The following is a 25847-nucleotide window of genomic DNA, read 5'->3' on the forward strand; positions in this document are numbered from 1 at the left end:
TCCTCCCCAGGAAGGTGAATTTGATGGTTGAGATGTTCTTCCCCCCCGCCCCGTATAGTGGTATAGCTGGTAAACACATATCGATCATGTTTCAAAGTTGAGAGTGTAGATTTGGAATGAGGCCTGGACTGCTACTAGGCCGAGTTGGGGCTAAGTTCAAAAATATTCAGGATGCGACGTAGAAGGAATTAAGAAATCTGAAACATGTAATGGGAAGGCATTCTGAAAATAATTTCCCGTATTTGAGAGACTTCTGAAATCAAGATGTTGGTAAAAACTACCTCCATAGAACAACACCTGTTAGTTTGAAATAAAATCAAGAGTATTTAAAATGAATTTTGGGAACAGTAAAGTATGTAACTCTTTAGGAGAAGGTAAGCTTTTCTTCCGGAGAAAGTGGTATCTACCTACTTCCATCTTTATGAGGTGACTACAACTTCAGGATCCAGACAGTAAAATTATTGAACATAAATTGCAGAAGTATCTGTTTAATATCCACGTTCTTGAATATTTTGTCTAAATCCCACCCTCAGTGCACCCAGATGTCTAACGTTAATTGATAATCCTAGGGCACTACTCCATTTTTTGAAGTCTTCAGCTTTTGTTCTTACCCCAATAAATGATTATTTTGTTGCAGAGTGTGCCTTTGGGCTAGATAGACTGAGAAACAGCATTCACTGTGGCAGGAAAAAATCAGAGAAAGGTTTTTCAGCATCCTTAAAGATGGTCAGACATAAGAAGGGATGGTCAGAAGTTTGCTCCATGGAAGAATTCCCTTACACAGACGACTTTTCCCTCTGGTTTTCATGTGGTAGTAGTAAATAATGATCCTTTAGAGTAAGCTCATTGTTGTTCTTACGCTTAGAAACACAGCTAAGTCTTGGACAATAAAAGTCAAGCTTTTAGAGTGGCCACAGAGGTGGGTTTAGATAGCTAGCCAGTAAGAGAGCCAAACATAGAGAAGATACAATTCTACTGACCTAATCCATGGAGGATGCAGCACAGTGTATTGTGCTGTATCTATCTTACTTTCTTTCACTATAATTTTTTTGTAGGTGTGGTGAACTGCTGAAACGCGGTTTAGAGTTACCAGGTGCACGTATCTGTCTTGGTGAAATGTATGGATGGGCACAGAAGTCAAATTTTCTAGACAGAGTATAATCTATTCAGCTTATTTTTGCAGTTGCAGAACATATGCTTTCCAAAGGATGGGCGTTGTCCTGAAATACACTTCAAATCATCACTTTCATTTTTCTCAGGTTGTATATCAAATGGCTCACACTCAGTGAGGAATTGATTTAAGCATTGTGATCAAAGTTCATTACAAGTTTCTGAACCCTTCTTTCCTTTGAAAACATTGATTTGTTGACAAAGGTTTTTGCTGCAGTTGATCAGAAGCTTTTTTTTTTCCTAAGTATTAAAATTTCTGCATTAAAAAAACAAGCAACCAACCGATGAAACAGATTCACAGAGATGAGAGCGCCCTTCAGAATTCATCTTTAGTGTATATTTTAGTCATTTGATTAAATAATGGCAGAGGCAGTCACTCCTGAGTATCCAGTGACTTAGGGACAGGCACCTGGGATGTGGCAATCTGAAGTCACTTCGCGTGATTGCTTGTATTCAGTCTGAATAAGGCAGAGTCTCTCGCATCGTAGAAAAGCACTGTAAGAATTTTTTCTGGTTTAAGTAAAGCAGCTTCTCTACATTCCTGTCTGCTTTTTTTCCTGTTACATGAAATGTTTCTTTTGACTTACTCTGATGCAGCAAATGAAACTGTAAATCTCAGATTTTTCATAGGACAGGAAAACAATTTGCCTTCTGGCACTGACTGTGTAGTATCCTTAAAGGATTTCCTGAGTCTCTGGAGGTAGTTGCACATGTTTTTGTGCCAGAATTTGTCATTTCATTATCTGTGAAAGATGTTTATGAAGCACTTTAGCTCCATTTCTGTCTAATCTTTTTTGTGAGTAATAGTGCTAATTGTGGCTTGATCTATATGGCAGCTCATTTACTACAGCAGTGCTATTCTTAAACAAAATGTCTGTTTGTGTTACATGCTCTACCAGGAAAATGTCTCAGTGTTTATAGTCCAGCAAAAGTACAATAAATTCAACCTAGAAGAGTACAAAGAAAGTCAAGACAGTATTAAACAATTTCATAGACAGTGGTTTCAGATTAACAGCAAATACTAATTGTAAGAATTCCTGGAGCTGCTTTCATTGCAGTCAAAAATCGTTTATCTCCTCTCTCAGAGAGATTAAATGGATTGTTGAAGAGGACTATGTTAGACCTTTTATTTCTAAATCTCAACTCTGTACATACTTACTGGAAATAGTGACAAAAGTACATCGTAAGTAGATTTGTTGCTATTAGGGAATTTACTTCAGGGTAATTTTTTTTTTTCCATAATAATACTATTGCGTTATATTTGAGCATAGAAGGGTATCCCTTCCAGAATTTCTTCTCTCAAATGCAATTCATGAAGAATACTCTTTCAAAATAGCTGTCAAACTTAACTTCAGGTATCTGTCTCACTGTGAGAAAAGCTTTATTAGTGCTAACTTTCTCCATTCATCTTCTGTTCAGTACTTTTCTGTCTCCCGATACCCTCCATCTTTCCAGAAGTCTGTGCAATTTACTCTGGGAGTTGTTTAAACACGAAATATACTGCTTTCTCAAATACAGTACTCCAAAATTTTTTCACTGTGAGAAATCCCTCTGGATGTTCTAAGTGTTACAGTTCTTAACAGTAATTTTTTTAAGGTGTGATACTATATATATTTAAATCATAAACAGTGAAACATAGTGCTGTTGTAACAGTTTCACTTGGTAATCTAGAAATTTTAACTTTATTACTTTGTATTTGGAAAACCATGTAGCCTAAAGTTTCTTTGCTGCGGAGATGTTTGTAGGGTTTTTTTTCCTTGGAAAGAATCTGGCAAATAATGTGGGGTTTACTGCATTTGTTGATATTGATCCGCATGAGATGAAAACCTCCAGCTGTTGCTTGTTGTATAACTTTGGAGAAGTCGAGCTTTCACAGATGCTGTGAAAATGAAGTATTCATTATTAATCCATATGCGTCAGCTATCACTAATGTGTGTGTCAGTGTATCTGGCGCTTTTAATACCTTGCAAGTTTCGATGACCAAGGGGAATTTCTAGATAGCTTTGCTCAGTACAGTTGTACTACAAGCCATGAACAATTAAAAATACACTCAGAACTTTTTTCTTTTTGGTTATGATGGACATAGGTATTTCTGGTTCATTATAATTATTAATGGAAATAAAAGCAGCTAAGTCAACTAGGTGGCCTAAATAAGTGTTCACCACTTTTGTTGGCAAGTTACGTGACAAATCCCTGGAGCAGCAGGAGTTGAGCAGATAAATATCTAAGGGAGATAGAGGCATAATACCCTTTGCCCAAAGCTGTGCAGTGGTGCAATTTTGCAGAAACTAGAGAGAGGCTGCAGTCTGGGACGTATAAACAGTAGTTCTGCATAAGGAGTGGAGGGAGTTAGTGGAGTAGGAGAATGATGCTCAGATAAATGAAGAGAGTAAAGCAGCTTTTCCATCCTCCTGGTAAATCTATGTCTCCGTCTTCTAAATATCTTCCAAAAAAAAGTGTGCCTGTGACCCCTTCTAAGTCTTTTGTAGAAAGTCTATTCCATTCCTTTTTAGTATTTAATGGGAAGATTTGTGTGGCTTATCCCCAAAGATAGTGACTGCTGAACTCTGCTATTTTATAAAAGAATGCTGAGTGTTAACTACATGGTAGGAACTAAGAGGAAATGATTATTCATCAGATGATGTTCATTTTTCATTTTATTACTTGAAAAAAGTAATAATAATTCTGTAACTCTTTAAAATCCTGAATATTCTTAAATATTCTGAGTACTTTGGTTTTCTTTTGGTTAAATATAAACTTCTGCATATGCAACAATTTGTCTATCTGCTAGTTGCTAGTGAAATCTAAGATTTCTATTAATAATTTGAATTGCTGTGCAGTAACTCCCTTCTTGAAATGTTGTATCCATTTGTAAATTGATTTATTGTATAGAGTTTTATATCGATGCTGAAAAGATGTTTAGTTTAATTGGAAAAAAAAATCATCTTTATTTTAGGGAATGAACACTCTAATCTGCCATTTTTATTGTCTACTTGACTCTATTTTTCTTTGCAGGTCAAAGTTGCCATCCTTAAATACATAGAGACTCTTGCGCAACAGATGGATCCAGGAGATTTTGTAAATTCAAGTGAAACTAGGTTAGCAGTGTCTCGAATCATCACCTGGACCACAGAACCTAAAAGCTCAGATGTTAGGAAGGTAAGTTTGTTAATGTTTGCTTAGAGCTGCAGTATGTTCCAAGTATCTTGGCAAACAGAGAAGCTAATAATTCTTGCTTAAACAAAAAAAAAAGTATTTTTCTTTAAAAACAAACTTATTCTTTCATAGAGAAAAGATACTTTTATATCCTTCTCAGCAAGCACACCTAATTTTTCTGCATAAAGTATCAGAACTGCAAAGTAAAACTTTGCAAAAAAATACACGTTTAAGAATATTTAAGTAAAAATTTAAAATTGACACATCTTGAAACTCTCCATATAGGTTGTATTTTTATGTGTGTTAATATGTTGAGATTATCTTGAATAATACAAAGAATAACTTGTTTTCGAGCACTATCTGGTATTAAAATCTCTTCAGTCAGCATTTTCTATACAGTTTTAATATTACTTCAGAGACCATTCACTGTGATACTAATTACAAGTTTGTAACAGGAATGGTAAGTTTGGTAGCGGACTTGGTTCAATATCTTGCTGGATTTTGTCACTCCTTTCTGTTTAAGAAAAGATAGGTAAATAACTGTTGACCCTTCAACAAAAGAAAGTTTGTGCTTTAAGAAGGTAGTGTCAAAGGGTTGTTCTTGTAATGCTGCAGTTCCAGTGCAAATCTCTCTTTTCCACATAACCGTTGTGAAGTGAAAATTAATATTTGTGAGCTACGTAGATATACCAGGGATACAGAATAACCATGAGCAATGTACTAATGCAGTCTTTGGGAGAAGTTTCCAAATAGTCTTTCCAAATATAGAAAGCAAATTATATTTGAGTATTTTAATTTCGTTTGCAGTTTGATAGAATAGAGTTTTGTTGTTGTTCTGATTGTCACCAGCCATTCTGTCTTGGCTGCCATTATCAGCTTGCTAATGCTTTTTGAATACTAAATAATCATATTTACTTTATGACTCATAAGTTTAAGCATCTTCGACACAGAGAACTTACTCTTCTGTTCCTTTTTCTCTGTTTATTTCTGCAGTTTGAAGAGTTGGAACAACTTATTTGTTTAGATTTCCTTTGCTATTTTCAATTCAGTTTGAGTTTTGGCAACTTCATCATTTCTGGAAACAATACCAAAACTTCCTTTCTTTAGAAGGGATGTTTTGTGGGAGAGAACTGAGAGAAAATAGTGGGAGCTGTCTCAAAGTGTGTAATGTGAACAGAAATAAATTCATTTTCACAACTTCTTGATATCTGGAATAAAAAAACCATAGAAGACTTTATAATGGCGATAATGTTTCTGTCTTTCACTTACATAACAGTAAGTTACGTAAGTGAGAAAGCATAATAGATTATATCCTATGGACTTTACTTGCCTAGTCCCATGTTCTAGTGACATATATAAGACCATAAAACAGGAGGGGAATTGAAGCAGCACTATCTTCTGCATCAGTAAAGTTTTAGTACTAAGACACGTGGCAAGCTGTCTTATCTGATGGTTCATATCTCTAATAAGTATTTTTATGTCAATAAGTAACTGAATCGTGGAAAGTATTGCCAGTGAGTTTTATCATCTGGAACACCTTAATTATATGAATTTTTATTTTTTCTTTCCATAACATAGTCGTTAGAGGCAGCTAACTGCCAAAAGCCTTTAAGTCTTGAAAATAAATTTCACCAATAAGTAGTCAAAAAGTTTTTCTGGTCATATAAAATGTTTCATTCTCTTAACAGACTTCACAGCATGCTGTCACTGGCTTTTTTCATTTTATTTATTTTAATAAGCTTATAGCATTTAGTATGATTTCTTTAAATTTAAAGTTTTTGCCACGTGTATTTCTGTGCAATTGATGGTTTTGGGGTTGGGGTTTTTTTTAGTAAAAATACTTCCAGTGCTAAGTATCATGAAAAATCCCTTTTTCTTGTATTAGTCTTAAGTTGGGCACTCTTAGTACAGTTCAGTGACATGGGACTTCTTTCTGGAAGGTAAAATTCTGTTTCAAAACTTAGATTTCTTTTAAGATTAGAATTCTTCTGAAAAGATTTAGACTCTTCTTAGAGTTCTAAGAAAACAAAATATTTCTAATCCTTATTGCAGACTTTTAAAGATGTTATCTGTATGACTGGGCTTAAATCTCAAGAGAGAGAACTTCTGCTGAGGAGAACACCTCCAAATACTCTAAAATGCCTTTTTTTTTTTTCTTTTGTCAAGAAAGAGAGGAAAAAAATAGATAATTGCATAGTTGGAAACCTCCTGTGAGTCAATATCAATCTTGATGCTTTAGGATGGGCTTCATTCTGGGCAGACTTGAAGGTATCTGTTTCTTTCCTGAAAGGACCTTGGACTGTCTATTGTGTTATTCTATTGGCAGCTTAAATAGACCTATTGTTATGGAGTGAAGACATGGATAACAGGAGAGAAAAAGGAAAATGGTAATTCCCAAGCCCTTGCTCAGTTGCAGGATTTCTTTTGGTTTTGCTTTGTATCAATTTCTCTTAAAAGACTGACCATAAGAAATAACAGGAAAAGAGAAACATTAAAGACAGGTTGTAGAGGACATTCAGGGTGTTCACTTGAAGGGAAGGCTATCAGAGGGAGAAGGGAATAAAGTTCAAGAAAACAGCCAGTCACGAGTGTGCAAAGATAATTTGTGGCAATCTGACATGTTAGTATTTTTGTCATTAAACTTCACACTAAGATGTGTGCTGGTATGTGTGCTCATACCTTGGCTTTCCACTTTTAATTAAAAAATGCTACAGTTCATTGCTCTGGAAGCAAAAGGAGGGAAATAAATGTCTAAAAGAATTTTCTAAACTGCTTGCTTGAAGTATATTGCTGCTTAAGCAATCTGCCTATCATTCTGTCTAGCATGAGGCACTGGTTCTCTCCAGTGCATGGCAGACCTTGATGGTGAGCTGTATAAACTAGACATAGTTGGTTAATCTTAGAATCAGGGTTTTGTACTACAAAGACACTATTAAACGGTTCTGGAGAACTTAATCTCTAGCTCTTGATCTCTAGCCTAGCATGTGTTAGGCTAGTTGCTATGTTGGCAGGTTTGTTAGATTATCTAGTGAATATTCATCAAACTGTACAAACATTACTAAGTCATCCTGTCAACATTCCTTTACTAGAGGGAACCCAACCGTTGTGTAACTTGTGTTGCTTTGTCAGTAAAGAGCTCTGATTTTGATATGTAGAGTAAAACATGGTGTAGGATGAGGATGACGTTAAAGATGAACTGTTAAAATTGAGGGTGTAGTAAATTGTCAACTCCAATAATATAACTGGCTACCTTACTGTTTTTAACAGCTTTCATCTTTAGAATATGTAGTCAGCTAAATTATTCCTCATGATGTTTGCCTGTCTTGTAAAAAGATAAAGGAAGCAGGGCAGGAGGGGGGAAGGTTACCTAACTAGTTTGGCTGTAGGATAAGTTATAAAGAATAAGAAGTGCTGCGATCACAACTCAGAATCAAGACTCTCTCATTCCAAATCAGGGTGTCCGGGGTTTTTTGTTTTGCTGTTTTCAGTTTCTAAAGCCATAACTGCAAGCCAGTGTGTAGATTATCCATCATCTGTAATTACTACTTGCAGAACTTGGGAGAAGGAATTGCAGGCTTGTCCTGCCTGGTGTGTTCCGTTCCTCTCTTAAACTCTTTAAAGCCATTTTGCAAATTCCTTCGGTATTTTTTTTAGTACGTAGGGATCTGGAGTTGGGGGGGTGTTCAGGAGCACGTTTCTGAAAGACTGCTTGTTAGAATGATTGTGCAAAGTGTAAGCTGCTTGTTGTGTGCCTGGATTTATCAATATCTGAACTCCCAGCTTACCAGCAAATATGAATTGCTTTTGTTCATATCTGTTATTGTTTTTATTCAAGCCTGTCAAGACTTATGTCATGTTTTGTGATTACCATTCATTGTAGCATCTCTTGCTGATGAAATTACTTTAGAAACTCAAATTAATGTCTTCAATCTGTGTCGTCTTCTTCTAGGCTGCACAGTCAGTGCTGATTTCCCTTTTTGAACTCAACACTCCAGAGTTTACAATGCTATTGGGTGCTTTACCAAAAACATTTCAGGATGGAGCCACAAAACTTCTCCATAATCATCTCCGGAATACAGGCAACAGTGGTCAGGTATCTGCACCTCTCTTACTATTCTTTCTGAAGTTACTGGTGTTTTGAACATAAGTCCATTTCAGTAGTTATTTTGAGAGCAAGAAGGTTTGTAGAGGAAGGGACACAACCCAAATCCTATGTAGAAGTCTTAGCAGCAGATATCACTCTTTATGGAATGCCTTTTTTTTTTCCTCCAAAGAATGGTACTTTCTATGTTGCCTCCAAGTGACTTAGTAAGTTTGAATGTGCTTTTTAAGAATAGTTCATCAGTTACTTTACTCATTTCAAAGTTATACCTGATTGAAGTTGCTAGTAATTGGTTAGCCAATCCAAGAAATTACATAGAAACTCTTTAAATGTTTCTGGGCACTAGAAAATAAATACAGTAATATGTTAAAAGGGAAACTGAAGTCCTACTGGAGTATCTCTTCTCACCTCTCGTCCTCCAGGGATCAATGGGAAGTCCGTTAACAAGACCTACTCCACGCTCCCCAGCAAGTTGGTCAAGTCCTCTCACTTCCCCAACCAATACATCACAGAACACTTTGTCACCAAGGTAACGTAGGAACGTACAGTTCTGCATCTAAGGCTACATTGCACGTTCTCCAAAATTGTAACCCCGACAGCGAAAGTGTGGAGTGAATTTCACACAAAGTGACAGATGCTGAAAAGTAATCCCCCTTCCTCCATGGAATGGCAGTACAGTGAACTGCTTAGCCTCCCTGAAGGGTCTGACAAGTGCCAGGGCTGCCCTGAGGTGGGAAAGGGCTGTGCACCTTGGAGTGCAAATAGATTAGCAAGAGAAGGAATGGAAGTGGTCGTCTCTAGGAAATGTTAGAATAGGTCAGCAAGATCATCAAACCAGACTTAATAAGGGGGAGACTGAAAAAGTAGTAGTACATAAACATTGTGGCCTTTATTTTGTGGTACCAATGTTGCCAGCAAAGTGGGTTTTGTAATTCTGCTTTTAGGAATCAACTTACTGTGAAAACTATTGATTTTATCAATCCTCCTTACTTTGGAACTTTTTTCAGAAAGCGAATGGTGTAAAAAACCCAGTTGTTTATAAGAGTAAAACAGATCAAAAGACTTTTGTTTCTTCAGGCAGATGCTGCTACATAATGCAGCCCTTCCCTTAGCTGGCTACTCCCAGTGCTTTCTCTGCCAGTGACAGTACACTTACTAAGATGTACAATAGTACAGTTTTGTTATGTGGAGAGCCAGCTTTCTTCATTAATAATTTTATTAATATTTCTTGAGTGTCTGTAGTTAACTGCTAATGTTATTTAAAAATACGGGGTCACAAAATAAATCCATCTTAATTCCTTACGTCTTTCTCTGTGGCCTGCAGTGCATTTGACTATGACACTGAAAATATGAATTCTGAGGATATTTACAGCTCTCTTCGTGGAGTCACTGAAGCCATTCAGAATTTCAGTTTTCGTAGTCAGGAAGATATGAATGAGCCTGTAAAACGAGATTCCAAAAAAGATGATGGCGACGCAGTGAGTATTTAAACTGTGCATCTTGATAGCAAACCAAGCCAATGACTGAGTTATTACAGATGATAACACATCTTTTTCAGTAGGTTTATATGTTACAACTTCTGAAAAATGTCTCCTAAATTACTTCAGAGCTTTAGAAAAATATGTTCCTAGTTTTTAACTACATTTTTGGAATTTTAAATGCTAATTCTAAGTAGTACTAGCTTTGTTTATTGAAAATGTTAGCAATTTAAAAATAGATTATCTTGCAAAACAGCTGAAGTTCAGTTTTTGAGAGGTCTGCACCTTAATAAATGTTTTTCCAAAGGTTTTATTCTATTTCGTATGAAACCTGTGGGTTTTTTAGTGCTACATGCGATGTTTTAAACTTCTGTTTCTGTGGAACTTTGGCTCTTCACATTTGTTGAGCTTGCCAAATATGTTTATGCCTAAACATGGTTTTAACTACTTAGTGTCAAACTTCTGAGATAAAATCCTGACAGCTATTTCTAGTTCATGAAGTTTTTTGCGCGATGTTAACTTTCCTTTTTTTTTTTTTTTTGAGAAGGAAGGCAAAGTTTAGGGAACTGTTTCTAAGACTTGTTATTTGAAGGCTAGTTTGAAATTTTTGAAATGTGTAAACTTTCTGAAATTTGTAAATTTTTGCTACATAGATGAATTAGTAATGTCATTAATTGAAAAGTGTAAGTGTGTATTTCATATGCTCATATGATATTTCTTTTCCTGCAGATTTGCAGTGCTTCTGGAATAGTAGACCTACGAGCAGGAAGCGGTGTGAGCGATACAGGCCGAACAGCTCTTGATAACAAAACATCATTACTCAACACAATGCCTCCTCACTCTTCACCACGTTCACGAGATTATAACCCATACAATTATTCTGATGGTATCAGTTCATTTAATAAATCTGCTTTGAAAGAAGCCATGTTTGATGATGACGCAGAGCAATTTCCTGATGGTAAGCTTCAGATTGCATTCTATGCTAGAAGAAAAATGGTGAGATTTTCCATCTTATGGTTCAGTTTCTGAATTTATTATTAGCAATATATGTATCACCAGTGCCGCTTCTTTGAGAGGTTTTTACAAATGCTGTATTTCAAATTAGTTTCTTTTTTAGTAATCCTTTTTAGTGATGTTGTTGGATTACTTGGTATTTGTAGAGATTAAGGGTAAAAATGAGACAAATACGGAACTATGTTGTATGCTTCTGGTAGCACATCCTAAGCAGTATTGTCAGTATAAATTTACTTACCAGATTGCTTTATGATTGAAATTTAAAGGGAGAAAAAGATTTACAGCAAGGACATAAAACTGGATCAAGCCAGTTTGGTAATTAAGTGAAAGATTAAGTATTTTGCTAGTAATATATTTGTATTTGAAACATGACATTGGCATTTTCTATTGACTAAACATTAAAAAAAATAAATCAACAAAAAACAAAAAAAACCCCTAACCAAAACTAGCTTTTACCAGGAAGGTGGTCCATTTAGCCCATGTAACTCTAGGAATGTGGGCTGTTGTTTTGTAGGCTTCTAGAGCTTTTTTTAATATTTCTCAATATATCTTTGGGTAATTTTTTGTATCTAAATGTTGGAAAGGTTCTAAAGTATCACTACTATCATTCTTTTTGAAAAGTAGTAGGTGGTTTTCATAATCACTATTGGTGATATTTCATATTCAGTTATAGATTAAAATCAGGTTTTAAGTAAACAAATTTCTTAATAGTGAGGGACAAATTAATTTTTCCCCTCCTGACTGTTTTGCTTCTGTCATCCAGCAAAGATCTGTTACAGAAACTGTTGAAAACCAAAGCTATTTTCTGACATGGTATTTTATTCAGGTATTCTGTAAGTTGGCTTTAAGTTTACATTAAATTAAAACCAAATCCAAGTAAGGTGCATTTCTTTTTGTTTTCTCTTCTGTTTAGTGAAGAGGCATATTATGGCCAATTATTATCTTCTGAAAAAGATAGAGGGGAAAGCAAATTTTTTACAAATCATGTCATGTAAATATCAATAGTTAAATACCTTTGTCGTCCAGGTACAGAGCCAGTTTATGATCAAGATTCTGTATTACAGGGAGCCTGTTGTTCCATGGGATAAGCCTCTTTATACCTTCTGACAACATATTTCTGGATATTGCATTACACCTAATGCAATCTGTGCTGCACCAGCATGTTCTGGTTTTGTAAAAACTCATGACTGGATGGAGTGAAGCATCCCCATCCAGTATTAGTTTGTTCTGGCTGGAAGAGGAGTGCAGTGCATTATTTAGGTCTACTCTTGAATGGATCTTAACAAAGTACTTGCATTCATTCCTGTGTTTGCCCTTAGTTTTTAGTTACACAATGTGTGTTCTGTCATTTGTGTGTTACTTTTGGAATTTCATCTAAGGTAATTTTAAAAAAGTCTACGTGAAAAAAGATGCACTTGGCAAAATACTTTGTGCCTGCAATTCCTCAGTTAGGAGTTGCATGCTTTTCCCGTAAACCTGAAGCGCTCGTTGGACATTAGACTTTAATTTTCAGAAACTTCACAGAATTGCTGCTTGTTAATGACACAAAGTCCTGTTTTTACTGGACTCCCAGCTGTCCTCTCATGAGTTACTGAGAGAAAGATGTGGAAATACGGGGCTAGATGAGAAAACCTTGGCTACTCATATAGTCCCGTCAACAGCACTGAGGCATGAACATATATTCTGCAGATGGTTTGTCTAACAGCTGACAATGTCCAGTGGAGGAGATGCCACAGTGTACCCCACAAGGCCATTTGACTTCTCTGCTTCTCTTATAGTAAAAACGTTTCAGAGTAGCAGCCTAAATCTTCCAACCAATAGCGCTTCTTTTCTCCCCTAAGGGAGGTGGTCTTTATCCAAAGCATAGGGAAACCTGGCTTTCTAAGTCACTTCCAGACTCTTGTAGAAGCAGTCCACAGTCTCTGGTTGAAAAAGTGTTCCTTTTCAAAGCAGCTTATTTATTTCAGTTTACTTCCATGGATTGTGTTTTGTAAACATCTTCCTTTTTATCTGACACTTTGTATATGGGCTTAAGATTTCTGCTTCCATATCTTGCCTTACACTTACCATCTTTTTTTTTCTTTCAGAACATTCCTCTGATTTGTCATTACAATTTTCAATTTTATCCTATTCTCCAGAATGTTTGCAGTTGCTCTTAAATTGATGTCATCTACAGATTCTATAAGTGGTCTCTGTATTCCTTCGATAGCATTAACAAAAGGATCAAACAGAACGAGGCTCTGCAGAGACCTGAGCAGGCACATCGGTCTTATGCTCCTCAATTAATAGAAAGCCATTTATAGTCGAGTCACCCTGCAAATGATTCATCAAGTTTTGCACCCGCTTCATTGGCTTTTTTGGCCATCATGTTTGCGTAGCTTGTGTTAAGATGGTATGGGTGACAGTAGGAAAATCTTTACTAAATTCAGGACGTACCTACATGTTCCCTTTTAAGCCCTATACTGTTTATCCTGTCAAAAGGATATTATTTGATTGGTTTGAGGAGAGCTGTTCCTCATCAAATATTTATATCTCAATGCATATTGTAACTCATTCAAATGAAGGAGTTATGTCTGCTCCTCCTCATTTGTGTTTTGTTTTCTTTCTGAAAAAGAAATTTTGAGAGTAGACTTTGAATATGACCTCTTTTACGCTTCTCCATTCTTATCTGGAAAATGTTTGGAAATGAAACACAGGGTGCTAAGTCATACAGAGGAATGGAAAATACAGGCTGTGAAGTCACATCCCTCTTGGTCGTCTTCATATTTTGGAGTAATTCCAGCTATTTCCTCCACTAAGGGAGCTTCTTTCCTCCCCTTATTCCTGCATGGACATGGCTGCTACCTTCTCTTTACCCCTTCCTTCCATACGTTCAAGTTGCCACTTCTTTTATTCTGATACTTCCACAGTGAAAATAACTTTATTCAAACAGATATGGATAGTTTTGCTAATTACGTGTCAATATGCATTTCCCAAAATAGGATTTACTGCAGCTATAATCCTCACGGTTTGCTAGAACAAGTGTAATAGTTCTGGTAATAAAAGTAATGATCTTGCTTCTGTAAAAGCGATTGTCCATTCTGCTCATCTGTACTAATTAATAACTTGCCTAATGCAATTTCAGTCTGTCCTTTAGGCAAACATTAATGATCCATTTAGAGAGTCTGCAAAGCATGCATTAATACAGAGGCAGTAGAAGTGCTTGCAGAAAAAAAGTTTCTGCTTTCTGGTGCTTGTGCTCCTGATTATTCATGCAAAACAGAATGCTAATAGGCATGTTGGGTACAAAACCAGTCTGATTTTTAAGGTAACTGATGGGTGATTTTAAAATACTTGATACATGGTATTCAGCTTTTCCTTTTTCTTAGTGCGGCTTTGGGCAACCTGGTCTCGTGGAGGGTGTCCCTGCCCATGGCAAGGGGGTTGGAACTAGATGATCTCTGAGGTCCTTTCCAACCCAAACCATTCTATCATTCTTTGTACAGGTGCTTTGTACAGCATTTATAAGTTACAATATTGAATACAGTAACATAAGATGCTCGAGGGCTGTGGTTTCTCAGTATATGACCTAATAAAATTTGTTAGGGAGAATGTATTTCATGTGTTAATAAATGGAATAATTTTAGGAAAGATACAACGCAGGAACATCTGCACTTTATGCCAATACTTTCAACCTTTTTCCAGGGGGAAAAAAAAAAAAGTGCTTTTCTTTCTTAAAGGCTAAATGGGCCATAATGATGGACTAAAGGTAACAACTTGATACTTAATTTTCATTAAGACCATTTTTAAGTTTCTCAGCTGTTTGCAGATCTCTCTGTTTGCAGTTCAGTGTTTACAGATACGGGTCATGTTCCTAATGTGTTTTTCTGTCATCACAGAATCCTCTCTAATCAAAACTAAAATCCAGAGCTGTCTCATAATGACTGCTCTCAGGAATCTCTGTGGGACTAACGGCCTTGGTTTGCTCCTATTTCGGCTGTTTTGTACCGAGTGCCATTCTTGAATATTTTGTTTTTCCCTCTTCGTATTAACAGCCTAGCTATTGCTGCAGAATCATGGCCTACAGAAATCCAAGCAATTCTGTAGTACTAACAGAGAAAAGACAAAATGATCATCTTGGATGGAAGGGTCATATGGGAAATGTGGCACTTTGCGTATAGATCAGATTTAAAATGATGCAGAGTACTTACCACTTTGTGTATTGCAAGCATAAAAACTCTTGCAGTAAACTAGCTTACAGGGGTTTTTTTGCAATATCATTACAGGGATGTTTTGGTCATTGTAAGCTGGTTCATCAGTGTTGGCTGCACTGAAAACGTAGTAGCCAAATTGCAATTTTTGCAGACAAATTTTGGGGGAAAACATAAAAGCTAGAAAGCCAGCTAGCTGTCCTAGAAAATATCCTTCAGTTGTACAGCAGGCACTAATGTTTATTTGCGATGATCTGAGAACTGTGTTTGTGTATTCCTTTTTGGCAGAGCCTCCCATGGACCATTCTGATCTGGTTGCGGAGTTACTGAAAGAGTTATCAAACCATAATGAGAGAGTTGAGGAAAGAAAGGCTGCCCTGTATGAGCTCATGAAGTTAACTCAGGAAGAGTCTTTTGGTGTTTGGGATGAGCACTTCAAAACAATATTACTTTTGCTGCTTGAAACACTTGGAGATAAAGAGGTAAATTCAGATTAATCCAGTTAAGAATGTTAACAAAGCACATGGTTTACTTTCAGTTTCTTTGAAATGTGTATGGGTTGTAGTAAGGGTACAAATTCCAGTTAGTGTTCAAAAACAAAAAATGTGGAAATACAAAACGGTGAAAAGGACATCAGTAATACTTACCTTCTCGAGTATTCTTATTTGTCAATTCCCACATGATAGATTAAATGAAACATTTTTCACTGGGATTCAAAGCTTATATGTTAATAGCCACTGGTGGAGTCTAGAATATCAAAACATCAAGTGTGGCAAAGCATTTAAAAATACATTTCTAAAATACAGTAATACTCATTGTGAAGAGACTGAATTCTATGTAATTGTTCTCTACAAGGGCCATGTTTTTGAAATTACTGAGGATCAAAAAGACACTAATATTTGTTTTTTATTAAAAAAAAATTGTAAAAATGTTTTCAAAAATGTATTTGCATGATGTGATGCTGAAGGTTTTATCAGCACTTGTGAAGAGTAAAATTGTTTGCAACTTAACTTCAGGGTACCATAGATAACTCAATTAGCAACCTGCTAATGGTATGTCACCTGAATTATCTGCACAAAGATTGAGAAGAGTGAGAAACTGAAGATTTTTTTTCCTAGCTTTATTTATTAACACTAGGTTCATACTGTATGTATATGTAGAGCATAATCTGATATTTTCCATTATCAAAGACTTTTCCAGCTACTGAACAAATGTTATAACGTGTGTCTATTTAAAGATACATAACTTATTTTAATATTAAATCTTTAGCATGCAATTAGAGCTTTGGCATTGAAAGTTCTGAGAGAAATTCTAAGAAACCAGCCAGCAAGGTTTAAGAATTACGCAGAGCTTACAATCATGAAGACATTAGAAGCGCATAAGGATCCTCATAAGGAGGTTAGTAATCGGTTATTCTATTTGTTTGAGATTATTACAAAATGAAACAACTGACCAAAAAATGTTTCAGAAAGTAGTCAAATCTTACCAAGGAAGTAATTTGTTTAACAATCAAGCATTCAGCTGTTATTAGTTAACACAGGTATGCAAGACCACAAAGGAACTGCAGGTTTATAAGCTATCGAATGCTTAATATCAGCCCTAATAACAATTGCCTTGGGTGCTGTCCAAGAGGGCATAGCAACCAACGATGTGTCATTATAGCTCTTCAAGGAATAAACGAAGGGAGGTTTTTTCCTTGTATAGCATCTTAAGCCAGACATAGGTGTCCTGGAGCTCTACAACAAGCTTTTGGATTTCATTAAGGTTCATGGTTGAGAGGTGGGACTTTATAAACATGGCAAGGAATTGTCAACCCTTTCCATTTTTAGCCAGCTCTGCACCATTCAAGAGCATGGCTTTGAACACAGTTAGGAGAGAACGCACAGGAACGTATCAAAGGGAGGAGTTGGTTGTGGCCGCGAACAGTGAGGGGATTCAGAAATAGAAGGATAACTGTAATCTTGCTCAGAAGTATTTGTGATGCAAGCATACACAATAAAGGGTAATGTATGTAGGTGTAAGAAAGAAATACAGTAACCACCCCAATATTAAACCGTTCACATCAGTGTCGCTGATGTTATGGAAAGAACCCGGGTTTATTATTAAATGATGACCTGATGAGATGCATCCGCGGGTCTTGAGGGAACTGGCGGATGAAGTGGCCAGGCCACTCTCCATCATATTTGAGAAGTCCTGGCAGTCCAGCAAAGTTCCCACCAACTGGAAAAGGGGAAACATAATCCCTATTTTTAAGAAGGGAAAAAAGGAAGACCCAGAGAACTACAGGTCGGTCAGTCTCACCTCCGTGCCTGGCAAGATTATGGAGCAGACCCTCCTGGAGACTGTGCTCAGGCACATGGAAAACAAGGAGGTGATTGGTGACAGCGAACATGGCTTCACTAAGGGCAAATCGTGCCTGACAAATTTGGTGGCCTTCTATGATGGGGTTGTAGCATTGGTGGATAAGGGAAGGGCAACTGATATCGTCTACCTGGACTTGTGCAAGGCATTTGACACTGTCCCGCACAACATCCTTGTCTCTAAATTGGAGAGACATGGATTTGATGGATGGACCACTCGGTGGATAAGGAATTGGCTGGATGGTCGCACTCAAAGAGTCATGGTCAACAGTTCAATGTCCAACTGGAGAACCATGACGAGTGGCGTTCCTCAGGGGTCGGTACTGGGACCGGCACTGTTTAACATCTTGTCGGTGACATGGACAGTGGGATCGAGTGCACCCTCGGCAACTTTGCCGACGACACCAAGCTGTGTGGTGTGGTTGACACACTGGAGGCAGGGGATGCCATCCAGAGGGACTTTGACAGGCTGGAGAGGTGGGTCCATGCGAAGCGCATGAAGTTTAACAAGGCAAAGTGCAAGGTCCTGCACTTGGGTCAGGGCAATCCCAAGTACAGCTACAGGCTGGGCGAGGAATGGATTGAAAGCAGCCCCGAGGAGAAGGACTTGGGGGTATTGATTGATGAGAAGCTCAACATGAGCCGGCAGTGTGCGCTTGCAGCCCAGAAAGCCAACCGTGTCCTGGGCTGCATCAAAAGAGGTGTGACCAGCAGGTCGAGGGAGGTGATCCTGCCCCTCTACTCTGCTCTAGTGAGACCCCACCTGGAGTACTGCGTCCAGCTCTGGGGGCCCCAGTACAAGAGAGACATGGAGCTGTTGGAGCAAGTCCAGAGGAGGGCCATGATGATCAGAGGGCTGGAGCACCTCTGCTATGAGGACAGGCTGAGGGAGTTGGGGTTGTTCAGCCTGGAGAAAAGAAGGCTCTGGGGAGATCTAATTGCAGCTTACCAGTACCTGAAGGGGCCTACAGGAAAGATGGTGAGGGACTGTTTATCAGGGAGTGTAGTGACAGGACAAGGGGTAATGGGTTTAAGCTGAAGGAGGGTCGATTTAGATTAGATGTTAGAAAGAAATTCTTTACTGTGAGGGTGGTGAGGCACTGGAACAGGTTGCCCAGAGAGGCTGTGGAGGCCCCATCCCTGGAAGTGTTTAAGGCCAGGTTGGATGGGGCTTTGGGCAATATGGTCTAGTGGAGGGTGTCCCTGCCTGTGGCAGGGGGGTTGGAACTAGACAATTTTTGAGGTCCCTTCCAACCCGAACCATTCTATGATTCTTTTCTATGATCTTGTCACTGCCCTCCCCATGCAAGGACACTTACCCGATGTCAAACTTACTGTGGAGTTCCAGGTTCTGAAGTTTGACTGCAGTTTCTCCCATACCAATGACTTTTATTACGCATCTGACACTCATTTCTCTCTTCCCTGCACCCTCTTGATTTGTTTCATAGACTGTATTTATTACAGTGTCTTGTCCCCATCTTTCCTTCTCTTGTTTCCATGATTTTTCTCTCTTGGTTTCGTGTATCTGAGCGAGACAGTAAAGGGGACAAGGATGGAGAGAAACAGTTACGGAAGTTTCTGTACATCATTGATGTACAAACCGCTGATTTTGTACAGCGGTTTGTCTTGTTAGATGGCAGACACCACAACTGCGCTAATACGAAGATCAGACGTGAGGTTTCTCTGTTGTGCCCATGTTGTATCCTGAGCTTCTGTACTTATTGACTTCCTACCTAATTGCTCTTGTTCTGCTTGTTCTGCATATTCTTCAGGCTTAAAGTACTCTCTTGTCTTAGTTTCTTTCAAACGTAGAGGGGAGGAAAAACAGCTAGATTGACTTCTAAAAGTAGCAATCCAGGCATGTCATTAAACGTGGTTTTGAGATGAATGTGAAAACATGTCTTGTCAGTGATCACTAACATAACTAGCAATAACAAATGACAACACAAGTACAGATTTACAAAGGTGGTGATATTTCAATATGTAATTGAAGGATATTGCAGAATAGAGACGTTTCAAATCCGATTCAACAAGCAGGTTTGAAAAATTGACATGTATATTGCTGAGGGCACAGATTAGCCACAGAATATTGGGAAGAGTCTTATTTTTAGTGAAGTATGTCCAACAGTTGGAATCTTGTAAACAGATTGTCAAAGGGCTCTTCATTCACATACTTCTACAATATTGTAGAGCTCTTGGTAGGAAATTTTTATGCTCAAGACCATTACTGCCAGATTGCAGACCATAGTAACAGTCTCTTGTAAATCACTGTTCCGTGTCTTTTACTTATTCTTTCGATAGGTGGTGAGATCTGCTGAAGAAGCTGCTTCCATGCTGGCCACTTCCATTAGCCCAGATCAGTGCATCAAAGTTCTTTGTCCAATTATCCAAACTGCTGATTACCCTATTAATCTGGCTGCAATCAAAATGCAGACGAAAGTCATAGAAAGAGTATCTAAAGAAACCCTTACTCAGCTTTTACCAGAGATTGTGCCAGGTCTAATACAGGTAAGGAGAGAAGAAAGAAGAAGAAAAAAAAAAAGAAGAAACTGTATATGTAAGAATTGCAAAGACTTTTTAAAAATAATATCACTTGGCTCTTAAGGATTTTATTTGTCTGACAGCTGATGGCTACTTTGACCCAAAATAACTCAGATAATGGGAACAAACTCTTTGACTGGCAGGTAGCTAAATTATGACTGTGGTTAGGACTCAAAGGAAATCTCGGTAGGATATAAAGTACTGGTTATAGTTAAGCTTGGTCGATACTTTTTAGTTATAATATAGTTTTTTTGTTGTTTGTTTCTTTTTCCAAGTTGTAATTATTTGGTCTGAAATTGTCCATGTTGCATCTGTGTATAATTATAGGGTTTTATTACTTGGGGTTTTGGGGAGGCAAGAGGAAAGAAGCAGTTGATTGGGGGAAGTTTAATAAAACAAGAATGATATCAGAAGTTTGTCTTTAAAAATAAGTTCTTTCTCACGTTATCAAGGGCCAAGATACATTAATTTGCATGTGATGGATAAGGACTTTCCAGAGTTTGACAGCTGTATTCTGCAGATTTTTGTCTTTAATGGGTGTGATCTAATCATACTTCTGCAGAAAGGTAGAGGCAGAGAAGGGGCCCTCTGAGAAGGTGGTGTGAGTGAGACAGCCAGGCATGTGGAGTACTAGGAAAGTGGCAAAAGAAACAAAAATCATTAAGGAACGAGATGGGAGTCAGCAAAAGAATCTTCAGCTGTTAGAAGAATAATTCTTTCAGAGTAAAGAAGCTCTAAATGGAGTGGTCTTCTGCTTGAGTAACTATCTATGATCTGAAAACAATTTCTCTTATGTACTCCCCTACTGCCTGACAGCAGCTCTATTTTCAGTGGAACTTATGAACAGGATTGTGTGGGTTTTAATTTCAGTCTGGAAAATGATTATCAATGTGTGATTAATAAGCAGCCTGCTTTCTAAGTGCATGCTCTGTATTTGCGTGTTTGGGTTTTTGTTGGAATGCTTCATTGGGCTACACTAGCAGTCATTTACTGTAGACTTCAATGTATTTATTATAGTAAATAAGTAAATAGCTTTCTGAGGCTTTTAATCATTAACTGATAAGGTATTAATGTTAATTTTATTGCTTTCTAGGGTTATGATAATTCAGAGAGCAGTGTTCGTAAGGCATGTGTTTTCTGCCTTGTAGCCATTCATGCGGTAATTGGTGATGAACTAAAACCACATCTCAGTCAACTCACTGGCAGTAAAGTAAGTAAAAGAGATACCATTCAAAGAAATCTTGGTTCATAATTGCATGTATGCATTTGCATTTTGGTTGCAATTGCCAGAATGTTTCATAAAAGTTATACTTGAATGAGAATACCAGGGCTACCAAAACCCTCTAAGGATTAATATAACTTTGTCATAACATGTTCAAAACTGAAAATCCATAGATCTTTGATATGCAAGTGTATGAACTTTAGCATTAAGATAAATACTAAATTATGTTTCTTACTGCTGTTTAATAGATTTTGTTATTGGTTGTATCCCCAGCGTGGCTTTCACTATCAGTATTTCTTGTCTTGTTTTTCATGCAAGTTCTGATTGAAAAGCAATAAATGTAATATGTAGATGTTACATACAGCAGTTTTATTTATTCTTCCTCCTTGTTATTTGGCTTTAATCAGTACCTCTAATTTGAAATAATAATAGTAATCAGTCTGTGGTCTTTTTTGGTTCAGGGTATTTATGATTTTATTGACACGTCTTACATACAGTTTTTTGCATGCACACAGCTGTATGTTAATTGTGAATCTCTTTATCCTTGGGAATAAAACAGGACAATTAATATTTTATAACTTCGAATAAGACAGTTGTATCTTAAAAATACTCTCTGGCAGTGATTGCGTTGAATGCAATTCTAGACAGTATTGGAAGTTTTAGTAAGTACCAGCATCAACAACTCTTAACTAGAAGCTTAAAACCTCAACATTAACTTAAAAGAAAAAGAAAAAAATAAAAAGACCTACCTTATTTAGAACAGCATTGTAATTTGAGGAAAATATTCCACCTATCTTAATCTAGCTACCTTGGATCATTCTCTTCTTTACATCCTTAAAGAAGCTTGAGCAGTTTCCTTATGACAAATTTTGCTGTGTTTGTTTTTATTGGCAAGTATGTTACCTTTGAATAAACTGTGCAAAATATAATTCTGCTTTTGGGGAAAAGAAAATGATTTAACATCTCCTTTGTTGTACCATTCCTGTAGTCTGTACAGTTGCAAATACTAAACAGAGTGAACTTCTGGTTTAAATTTACAGATGAAATTACTGAACCTTTACATCAAACGTGCACAAACAGGCTCTGGACCAGGAGATACAACAGCAGATATGTCTGGACAAAGCTAATGAAGCTGACAAGAGTTAACCAGGTCTCCTAAAGCAAGGGCAAGACCCTCCTCAGTGAAAGGAAAATTCTTACACACAACTTTTGGAACTTTCTTCTTGGGTTTTTTCCCTTTCTTTTGGTTTGTTTTTTTGTTGGTTTCTTTTTTTTTTTCTTTAACCAACGGCTGTCCTCAGCCTGCATGTGACTGTTGCAATAGAATTATTCCAAATCCAAGGAAAAACAGTATTAACATCAGCTGATCAAAGCAGAATAAAATTTAAAAATAATCTAATCCATCAGTTATGCTGTTCGCAATCCTCTGTGTCTTCCCATTAACTTTTGCCAGTGTTGTTGTATTAAAAAAAAAGATTTTTTTTTAATGCTAATTAAAAAGGTATGCTTTAAGCTTCAGAAGTTAAAATATAAATTCTGTTGCTCTTATTCAGCTGCAGATAACATTACTTTTTTATTGCTATTTTGTTTGAGTATCATGTCCTTCGCTAGAAACAAGAAGTGATGTGAAACAAGGCAGAACTAGTCTGAACTGGAGTGAGACTCGTTCACTGTGTTGGTGGTTCATCATCTTATTTACAGCTTGTTTGGAATATTCTGGAGATTGAGAAATACGCCTATAAAAAAAAAGCTGGATTGATCCAGTTCTGTAAAAGTGATATTGTTCATTGGTTGTATGTTTGTTGCATAAATAAGAATTTAGTGTGCGCAGTAGAGGACTGGTACAACCAGTACCTCCTTGTGTGGAAGACAGCCCTTTCAGGGTAGCATTGCCGACCTGGTGATAGTGTGGCAGTCTGCTTTTTAGCAGAAGAGTTAATGGTCACTTGATGGACGTGAACCATCCTTGTCACCTTTCGTTCTTCAAGCAGGATGCTTCAGAATGGAGTGCTCTGCCCAAGCATGCTCAGTATGTATTTATCTTTATCACTAGAATGTTTCCTCTCAACCTAATTGCTGGAACGAGTAGTCTTGTATTGTAACTCACATGGGATTTTATGACAACAGTGCAGAAAACTATTTATTCATTACCTTCCTAAAAGCACCAAGATTTTCTGCATTGAATTTAAATGAGGGGGAGGGAGGGGGAATAGTCACAAATGCTATGGATCTTGCCACCTTTTAATTTAAAAAAAAAATATATATATTTTGGATGAGTTGGGAAAGCTGCACCAAATTATTTGCATGGTTTTCTTGAATAGCATCCTTAAGACCCATCTGGATTAAGGTGTGGAAATGTGTCCAGGGTTTGTTTTTCCATTTTTGAAAAAGAGTTACTTTATTGTGAATAATGGTTCTTTGTATTTATGAACTTGATAATGGAAAGAGAACAAAGATCAAGTAAATGTGTCCCTAAATGTTGTCTTTTTCTTTTTTAAAATTTTTTTTTTTTCTTGGATATAAGCAGCAAGCTAATTAACTGAGAACTGGGATGAAACAGTGCCCTTCCCAGGAATGGTGGAACTTTTTTTTTTTCCTGACTTTTTTTTCCTTTTGATTGTGATGTTGTCTAGTTGTAGGAAGTGTATCCTGATAAGAGAGAAAAGAGCAGTGCCAAGGATGATGATCTATGCTAGGCTAAAATTCTCTCTACCTCTTCAGGGTGACTAATTTTTGACTGAGCTGCTGCATATAGCACCCGGTAGAAGAACTATCTACAGAAAATATTTGTTTTTTTCTTCTTCCAGATTGTCACTTAATGTGTATTCAAAGCTCTATTCTTCATCATTGCAGCCAAATATCATAAGAAGCTACTTACACACTTTACTTGCTAGGAACCCTGAAAAGCAAAACTGAATAAAAATTAAGGCAGATGGTTGTAGTTACATGAAAGGTTGTTTTCACTTTAGTTTGAAGTGAATGGAATAGAAAGAGCTAAGATGTGGTTGTTAAAGAAGCAATGCCATTGCAGAGATCTATTTGGAGGAAAAGTTGTAGAAATATATGTAAAGACTTAAAACCAAGACTTGTCATAACTCATCGCTCACCCTTTTTAGCAACTACATCAAGAAAATAGTATCTCCTCTTTCTTTCCTTTGTTACGTGTAACTTCCTTGTTGTTTTCTACTGTTTAATTACATTGTGTATTTATAGTTCTATGCTTACCATTGTGCATATACTGGCAATAAAATGTACATAACATTACTTAAAAAATTAGCAATGTATACATTCTGGTTTATTTGATCACATGCTATAAGAAAAATTACAAATGTGATTGATACAACATTGGTTAAAAAATTATCTTCATGTTTTGTGTGTCCAAATTATGTTTCTTTATATATTCTTGTTACCTAATCTGACTTGGCATTTGAGAACATGCTGTGAATATAGGTATGCTAGACAAAAATGGTTTTTGGAAATTGAAGAGAATCTTTATGAACACCCAGTTTCCTTCATCTAGGCAGGTCTCTTGTTTACGATTTCATTTATTTGTACATTATACATTGTTTCTATTTTATTTTTTTAATATTTCAAAAATATTTTTCAGTCAATGATCTTGTAGCATTCTTTTTGATTATACAAAAGGTCACTTAAAAAAATTGCACAAATTCTAAGCTTAATAGGCCCATATGTTATTCCTGCTTTTTCTACAAGTAATATTTATTTTCAGAGGATCATTTCAAGATGATTGCTGTTTGTCATCTTTTTGAAGATGCTATTTCATACTGAAAAAATAAGTTATTGAAACATACAGTATATATTCTGGATGAACCTAAATTTTTTTATGTGTAAACAAAAGTTGGTAAGAAAGAAATGTTTTTATCCTCTATATGACTGAAAATTTTTGCTCCAAGTAAGGGGGGAGGAAGATACTTACACAAAGTTTGTTCCCTCAGTTGTGCTTCTAAGCCATCTTTAAAGGTTCTCAGTGAGGATATCCCACGTATTAAAAATCTAAATGCAATATATTTAAATGAATATTTTACTTATGATATGACTAGTTCTGTTTCCAACAAAGATGGGGCTGCTATAGTGGATAGAGTCTGTTTATATTGCATGGAGCCATCAAAATGTAAGAATTTGCAACAAAATTATTTCCACTGCAGCCAGTTACCAGATTCACTGCATTGCTTTTTGCCTTCATTTCCTATATGAAAAGCTGACATTAGCTCAGTTAAATGCAAGCAATGATTAGTCATGCCTTATGTTCCCGCTTCAGGTGGTTTCTCTAACGGATCAGCATAAAGATCTGGGAAAAATTAGGACAATAGTAAGTTGCTGTTCTTTCAGAAATGGTTTCTTTATGTTCTAATATTCTGTAAAGATAGGTCATTGCAATAATTTGAATACCGAAATGTAATTCTTAAAGGTTGGCTTTGGGCTTAAAAAAAAGAGGAAAACAAGCCACATGCAGAATCAGGATAGGAAATGCATGTCTTGGATGTCTCTGACTTGGATGTCGTTTGCTTTAAAGAATTTTGAGTAACACGTTATGTTCAGCTGAAGTGTTGGCAAGGAAGCTGGGATAGTCAATGTAACCTGAAAGGAGAGCTG

The 25847-nt window shown here is 36.8% G+C and overlaps 2 protein-coding genes across 52 annotated transcripts in view; both read left to right on the forward strand.

Annotated features, from left to right (window-relative positions):
- The window catches only part of CLASP2 (cytoplasmic linker associated protein 2), a 147972-nt gene extending 123466 nt beyond the window's left edge, over positions 1-24506 (forward strand). For all 49 annotated transcript variants that reach the window (XM_054815216.1, XM_054815224.1, XM_054815241.1 and 46 more), the window contains 10 exons: positions 4186-4329; positions 8276-8419; positions 8851-8957; positions 9753-9906; positions 10636-10864; positions 15399-15592; positions 16380-16508; positions 19772-19978; positions 21105-21221; positions 22274-24506. In XM_054815216.1, coding sequence (XP_054671191.1) covers positions 4186-4329; positions 8276-8419; positions 8851-8957; positions 9753-9906; positions 10636-10864; positions 15399-15592; positions 16380-16508; positions 19772-19978; positions 21105-21221; positions 22274-22360 — 1512 coding nt within the window. In that variant the 3' untranslated portion in view covers positions 22361-24506. The remainder of the gene's footprint in view (positions 1-4185; positions 4330-8275; positions 8420-8850; positions 8958-9752; positions 9907-10635; positions 10865-15398; positions 15593-16379; positions 16509-19771; positions 19979-21104; positions 21222-22273) is intronic.
- UBP1 (upstream binding protein 1) overlaps positions 23130-25847 on the forward strand; it is a 58395-nt gene continuing 55677 nt past the window's right edge. For all 3 annotated transcript variants that reach the window (XM_054815271.1, XM_054815272.1, XM_054815274.1), the window contains exon 1: positions 23130-23262. In XM_054815271.1, the coding sequence (XP_054671246.1) occupies positions 23183-23262 (80 nt within the window). In that variant the 5' untranslated portion in view covers positions 23130-23182. The remainder of the gene's footprint in view (positions 23263-25847) is intronic.

Source organism: Grus americana, chromosome 2, assembly GCF_028858705.1.
Source record: "Grus americana isolate bGruAme1 chromosome 2, bGruAme1.mat, whole genome shotgun sequence".
Lineage (NCBI taxonomy): Eukaryota > Metazoa > Chordata > Aves > Gruiformes > Gruidae > Grus > Grus americana.